This window comes from Cryptomeria japonica, chromosome 1, assembly GCF_030272615.1.
Source record: "Cryptomeria japonica chromosome 1, Sugi_1.0, whole genome shotgun sequence".
Taxonomy (NCBI): domain Eukaryota; kingdom Viridiplantae; phylum Streptophyta; class Pinopsida; order Cupressales; family Cupressaceae; genus Cryptomeria; species Cryptomeria japonica.
The window spans coordinates 380962803-380970493 of NC_081405.1; the positions used below are offsets into that span (position 1 = coordinate 380962803).

A 7691-nucleotide genomic window follows, 5' to 3' on the forward strand; every position below is an offset into this window, starting at 1 on the left:
AGTGAGTGCTTAAAGAAATGAGAACGAAATCAAATAAAAATTCATAGCCTGGGTTATCTTATTTTTGCTCCAAGCAAAAACAAGGATAATAGAGTGATTCATATAAATTACATGAAAGTGAGAGCAAATGTAGAGGAGAAAAGTGCACACCTTACCTTTTACCCTTCTCATTTTACACTCACTTTGTGCCTTGTCATAAATTTAATGTCTAGATGCTTAATTTTGGCTTATTTAGTTCACGAGTTGACCCAAAACCCAAAACCTATTAGTCTTCAACTGATCCTTTACCCTAGACTAGAGTGTCAGTGCATCTCTGTGCCTTTGATAAGATGACAACCACAACCTTGTCCTCCTAACATAAATCATTTTCCCAACTTTTTTGAGATGGTCATTTCACCTAATTTGACTATTACCCATTGCCTTGCATGCTAAATGTTTTAAATTAAATCCTCGAATGTCATTTTAAAGGGCAAGCTCTAGGACCATAACCATCATCAAAAGACCATTATATTTCAATTATAGATAATCATATAAATCATATTATAAACCATTTACAAATCATTTAGTATTGCATCACTAAAACTATAGTTGGTATCATCTAGCCATTTCTAATCTTTTTTATATTTTATTTCTTCAACCTTCTAAATCAGCAAGAGGGGTTTGAATGACGTCAAAATGAGAAGATTTCTATTGATCAATAACAAGCTCCTTAGGTTGCTTCTTAGTACCTTTAGATCCTAAAAATAGATATCTTCCCAAGTAAGCAAGCTTTAAGATAATACATCCACTAGACAAAAAAAAATTAGGGAGACATAATCACGCCACTCAAGACTAATTATGTCTAGCCTTATCTAGATACAAACCAAAATCTAGAAATTTGTTTATGATCATTCCTATAATAATGATCTAGTATCAAAAAAGAAAATTTAATCGTCAAACATCAACTATAATATAATGTTTATCACCTTCTACTATAATTAAAAATTAAAGATTTAAACACTCCAAACCTCTTCGATTACTTTATAATTTATGAATAATTACAACTTTAAGTGAATTGACAATGAACTCTTTATTTGTTAGTAAAATTAAATGATTATAAATGAATCCACCAAGAATCAAATCTTATTGACCAAACCCCTTATATATTAAATATATAGAAATTCTTTATAAATAATATAAAATCTTTAAAAAAAAAATATTATCTAATTTATCATTTAATTTATTCCCCTTCAAGTTAATCCTAATTATTCCTTCTACATAATTTTGGCACCTTATAGGGTGCCCGAAAAAATCTCATTTTTAAGTTCAACACCAAGTCCAAAAATTTCTTCATTTTTTTAATTATCCAACGACTCATTCTCCTTTCATTTGACATCGAAGACTAGACGTTTTTTAACAGCTGTTGAAATCCTACCTGACTTAATCAGAGCGTGGACATTCTAACCTATAAACCAAAACGTCATTTACCTGTCAAACTTACCTTGACTTGCCAGTTTTCCAGTCACAACTGTCTTTTCAATGTATAAATATATTTTATTTTAAAAATATATATAATTCAAATAGATATACTACTCGATATTATATAATCTTTTTACGGTTTATCCAAAGTTTTCCTGTTTATGTGATAGTCTTCCCAAAATTTTAAGTATATAATATGGCAAAAATCGCTAGACAATCTTCTATATTTCAACTTATAGTATCAGTCAAGATTCCTTTCAAAGAAAGTTAAAATCAGCTCTTTGAATTTAAGGATATAAATGGTACACCCATTCAGATGCTATTTTTTGTCGCTTTGCTGCTTGGGTGGAGATATATGCTTATATTTGTCTCTATTTACCAGGACAACAGTATAAATATGTGATCCATTTCATGAGCTCTATCTGTATCTACATCTGCATCTGGCGGTAGAATAATCCAATCCAATGGAAAATGGAAATGGAAATGAATACCCAATTCGTAAATCTCGGTCTATGGGAACAACAGAGAGCAGTTGGTGTGCTGCAGTGGATAGTGGCACGGGGACTTCCATATCAGGCATCCTGTTAGGCCAATCCATAGACCCCGCCCCTCTGCGAGCAGCCATTTCCACAATTTTATCTTCCCAACCTCTTCTCAGATCTTGGATTACAGAAAAAGAAGGGCAATTGCGCTTTGATGTAGATGCCAGTACACTGTTGGATGTTGAGGTAGTAGATAAGGCTGAGAGGGCTGAAGAGGAGGACCCAGATAGAACTCAAGAGCCATGGTTGCAGATTGTAGAAGATGAGATGGATGCAGGATTTCCCAAAGAGAAACCATTCAGAGTCTTCCAAGTTAAGTTATATAGGCTCCCTGATGCAAACAGCCTTATCATACTTAGGTTCCACACTGGTGCTGCTGATTTTGCTTCTGCTGTGCGTGTTTGTTCTGAACTCATGAAACATTTGAAGGAATGTCTTGAGCTAAATGGGGAGGGATCGGATCAGAAGGTGCCAAATCTTGAGGAGGAGGAGGACGACATTTTTGAGTTGCAGGTTCCATCTCTTGAAGCCGCCACTCCTCCTGCAAAGGCCAAGAAGTCTTTTTGGGCTCATGGTATCGATGTTTTGGGGTATGGTCTGGCTTCATTTAGGCACGCTCTTCTTCCTTTGGAGAATGTTGTTGACGAGAGGCAGTCTCGTGTGATCGTTGCTGAATTCAAGGAAGATGCTACTCGCCTCATCCTTGAAGTAAGTCCAAGGCCTACTTCACCTTTAAATTTTGTTTTTCCTTCTTTATTCATTATCTACGACTTATTAGTAAAATTGTAAATATGGTCTAGAAATTGGCACGGTCAGAAAGAACAGTAGCCTGCAAAGTAACTTGCTGTGTTGACAGAAGCGTCACTACTGAACTCTTCATAGTCTTCAGTGGGTCCCGTTTAAGGTTTTCTTAAAAATACTTTAAAGTAAGTTCAGCTTAAAAAGTTAAGTTTCAAAATCAAAATAAGTTGGTGGGGCAGCGTCTAGGTCCATCCTGTTAAAATATTTAATCTTATAAAGTAGGGGTATCTTGTTATTTTTTAGAAAAGATTTTAAATAATTCTGTAGTATAAATAATGTGGTAAGATCTTTTACTTTATAAAAATAGATGCTGATGCTCCTTTTAAGACCTTGGTCTAAAGAATTTCTCTGTAACCAAGCTTTGATTGTGAGTGTCTAGATAAAAATGAAACGCCTTAGGAGCCCTAAGACTCATAATAAGAAAACTTGATCGCAATGAAATTCTAGAAAACTAAAATGCATAAGGTACAATCAAAATTTGGTCATATACAATGGTGTAGAGTCTAGCTTTGATCATGTCTAAATTCAGAGATAAGAAGCTGTATATAGACTTCGTCTGGGTTGCATTCCATTTTATTCTCCAACAGATTCAGTTTGTATTTCACCTTGATAGCAATCACGGCCACTAACATTATTATCGAAAGGTCTATATGTACTAAATGCATTGAAACCCCACCACACGTGTGTCGATGTGTGTATTTGACCATTAATAGCTCTGGGTATCTTTAGATTCCTATTTATTGAGTCGCATAGCATTTATTAAAGATTAGTTGCTTGGTATTCATGATCCCTAAGGGTCTAAGCACATTGGCAATGCCTGGTTTTCTACTTAGTGGGATCACAATTTCAAATCTGAGGGGGTAAAGAATGGTTGTTCCCATACGCCAAACTTGAGTGTGCTGGCTACGCCTGTATCTCAAAACAGATCGACACACGTGTGGTGGGGTTTCAATGCATTTAGTACATATAGACCTTTCAATAATAATGTTAGTGGCCGTGATTGCTATCAAGGTGAAATACAAACTGAATCTGTTGGAGAATAAAATGGAATGCACAACCCAGACGGAATCTATACACAGCTTCTTATCTCTGAATTTAGACATGACCAAAGCTAGACTCTACACCATTGTATATGACCAAATTTTGGTGTACCTTATGCATTTTAGTCCTCTAGAATTTCATTGCGATCAAGTTTTCTTATTACGAATCTCACATTGACGCTTAGGGCTCTCCTAAGGCGTTCCATTTATGATTTGTTATAGTTCAAACTTCACTTAATTGACATGTTAAACTTACTCCACTGGTGCAATAATGCAATTTCCCTCCTAGATAGGTGCTCCCCCCAGCTGAGTTCTCACTTCTCATAGATGGAGCTGTATAAGAAAATTCCTGGGGGCACTTTTTGGTATTTACATAAATGGTGCTGGATTCCAGGGTGTTTGTTGTTCTTTAGTCCCTGAATGTTATAACTTATGAATCTTACTTATAGAGCTCTTTTTATCTCAGGGTTCACATGGAAGGTACCCAGATATTTCAGTTTGGTACTATTATATTTTACATGGTCAACCCTCATTTGCTAAGAAATTTTCTATTATATCTGTCCTAGATATTGAAGATAGGTCACAATACTGATTTTATTCAATTTTTTATTATTGGCAGTTGTGTAAACAAAAATCTTCAGATTTGAATGGATTGTTGGATGCTGCGGCATTGAAGGCTGTTGCAAAGTTTAAAGGCACTGGAAAAAGAGGAGAGCACTATGCAGTAGTTATACTGCTCAACTGTAGGTCCATGTTGGAGCCAGCGATACCAGATTCCACTTCTGGTAGTTCCTCAAATTAATACTTTTACAATTTGGTCGCAGTAGCACAAGGATTTCTCATTAGCAAATTTTTCAGCTTATTTTTCATAGTCCATGTTCTACTCTATAAAGACTCTAGGTTACTAGTTATTTGTTTAATGCCTATACAAAATTGTCCATCTTTACAATTTTAGGCCTGTGGTCTAAAGTTATGAGCTTTCATAACCGATTTTATATTGAGATCTGAAAGTTGGGATACATCATACACTGTTTTTGCCTCACTTGTAACTTCTTTCTTGACCTGCTGTCATATAAATTTCTATTTCTAGATCTGAATTAAATTTTTGTAAGTGTAGATTGTTCTTCCCCTCCAATTCTTTATTTGCTTCTATAGCTTATCCTTAATAGCTACTGTACCATAAAATCACATACACAAGAAGCTCCAAGGGGCTACGCCTTATAGCAAGGACATCCTCAGGCTCAGATGTTTGAGGATTATCTATTTTTTCAATAGCACCTATGACTTGCACCCTCTATCTACTATGCCTGAGAAGTATCTATTCTGTCAGAATCACCTAGGATTGACACCCTATCTCAACTCTTTGTTTTCAAGCTCAAAATGTAATCACCACAGGAAATATGTACAATTAGATCATCTGGAGAACTCTAATTTCTCCAACAATGTTGGAGGACACAGATACTGTGGCCATACATGTCGATTGGGTTCTTACATGGAAGGAGAAACAGACGCCCCTCTGTTCCCTAGTGGAAGCAATGCAACTTGGTCTAACTCTCTAGTGAAGCAAACCCCAGTTGAAAAATACTCCTATTTATCATAATTTTCATTGCTAAAATAACTCAAATTTGAAAAATTCACCTGAATATGTTGATTGCCTGCAGGTTTCTACAATGCAGCCATCATGAAGACAATCCATGCCACTGAAACAGTTCCATTGTGGGAGCTGGCAACTAGAATTACCAAGGACTTCGATCAAGCAGTGAAAAACAACAAACATTTCACAGATATGGGTGATTTAAATATGCTCATGACTCAGGCCATAACACGCCCAGCAGTAACCCCTTCATCCTCCATGCGCACAGCCTTTCTTTCGAATGCGCGAGATGCTTGTCGCGAAGAAGTAGATAAGGGGTTACTTTCCTCTTTAAGTGTAAAGGACTGGATTACCTGCACTTCCCTAAATGGAATTGGGCCTTGTCTTGCGTTGTATCCTGTTCTCAGAAATGGTTGCCTCAGAGTTTCCTTTGTCTACTGCAACCCGCTCTTCTCTACCGAAACCATCAAGTGTTTGGTGGATGATATATCATCTATGCTTAATGATCTGGACAAGTGAGTTTGAAAGACGGAGTTTAACTGCAAAGTGGTTATTCATCAGGCTACATATGCCTTGGTTTCTCTTTTACATGCACTTACGCTACTTTTTTTTCATCTATATTGAATTCCATCAAATGGACCAAAAAAGCTGCATATTTTCTTGACTTAAAAGCTTTCAGATGGATGAAGATTGGGATTGTATTGGTATGAGCATTGTCTTCTTTATGATCTATGTAATATGATAGGAGTTTTGGATATGGCAGCGTGTAAGAGCAGCCTGTTATAGGAATTTTATTTGAACAGAGACACCTGCACGAGTTTCAGTGGAAATATTAAATAAACTCACATCTTAAAAAAAGGCTTCTTTATCAATCACAGTGTTTGTCATGAGATTTGCATCAAGCATGCCAATGTTTATTTAGAGTTTACAATGAGATTTAAGTCCAAGATTCCCTGCAAATGACTTGGCTGTAAGTTGTTTGATTCTAGTAATATGTCTCTGGGTTTTGTATTTAGGCTTTAATGTGTTTTCTATATGTTATAAACTACTTCGTAGTTCATATATTGAGTCTTACTGGGATAGCTGTCTGGTGTTTTTTAAGGTATAACAGTGAGATTTTGTATTCCATTTTTAAACAATGGGATTTTCAGACAAAGTTGGAACATGTCAAATTGCATGCAACTGCGTGGTTCAATTCAACTCTCTACTAATCTTTTTGCTATTTCCACAATTCGACTCTTTACTAATTATCCTTTCTTCAATTTGATGTAAAATACAAGATATGGGAGTACTAGGAGATACAAAATTTTAAAAAATAAAAGAAAAAATATATATATAAATATCCTATGTTATCAGGTATGTCCATACTCGGCCCACATCCTGTCAGGTGCATTTGGATATGGGTTTGTTCAGAGTGCATACCCTTGGGCCGTGGGTACTCAAAGACATTGAATTAAAAAAAAAAAAAAATATATATATATATATTTTTTAATCGTTTTATTTGCATCCAAAAATCTGAAAATTAGTTCCTCAATACAAAAGATCATTTTCACTCTCTTTTTTTATTTTGACAATTTGAAGGGTAGTTGATATATATTATATGATATATGACATTATATTGAAATTTCAAACTATCAATTTAATCTTTATAACTACCATTTTGGCTTTTAGCATCAATCAATGATGAAGTATCATACCATCAAATGTATTTAGTTTTACAATTCTCTATATTTGACATGTAAAAATGTCATTTTTCATTTAGATTGTGGAGGGGACTTCCTAAAATGCCTCTGAGAATTTTGAGGAACTTTTATGTGGATGGGGGCTTCATTTTAAAACCCCCAATGATTGATTCAAGTGAACAAAAAAAAAGCCTAAGTTGGTGAGGCAATTTCTAGCCCCACCCAAATTCACCTACTCAAATGTTCAAACTAGAAAGTAGGCGCTGCTATTATTTAGGGAAAGATTCTATCTTGTACCATATTTATTTCATGCTTCATGGGAAAGATTCTATCTTTTACCATATTTATTCCATGCTTCATGAGATTCCCACTCCTTCAAAATAGATCGTGAACCTCCATGCCGCATCTCCTCACCCTCCAATGGAAACCCATATAATGAGCAATCTTAAAACTTTAAGCTCCAAAATTTTAGGAAGCTAGTGGTCTCACAATTATTTTTTAGCAACAAGGAATGCTAAATCTACAATTATATAGTTAAATCTAAAAAATTATTGATATGAATTAAAAAAGTTAC

At 35.2% G+C, this 7691-nt stretch overlaps 1 protein-coding gene across 1 annotated transcript; it reads left to right on the top strand.

Annotated features, from left to right (window-relative positions):
• The first annotated feature begins 1843 nt into the window (after positions 1–1843).
• On the top strand, positions 1844–6307 carry LOC131070907 (uncharacterized). Its single transcript, XM_058006579.2, has 3 exons — positions 1844–2708; positions 4461–4626; positions 5503–6307. The coding sequence occupies exons 1-3, from the start codon at positions 1923–1925 to the stop codon at positions 5952–5954; spliced, it is 1404 nt and encodes a 467-aa protein (XP_057862562.2). The 5' UTR covers positions 1844–1922; the 3' UTR covers positions 5955–6307.
• Positions 6308–7691: the final 1384 nt, after the last annotated feature.

Coding starts and splice junctions, on each gene's coding strand:
- LOC131070907 (XM_058006579.2), top strand. CDS start 1,923: ATGGAAAATGGAAATGGAAATGAATACCCAATTCGTAAATCTCGGTCT. Junction 2,709..4,460: donor CTACTCGCCTCATCCTTGAA/GTAAGTCCAAGG, acceptor TATTATTGGCAG/TTGTGTAAACAAAAATCTTC. Junction 4,627..5,502: donor GATACCAGATTCCACTTCTG/GTAGTTCCTCAA, acceptor GATTGCCTGCAG/GTTTCTACAATGCAGCCATC.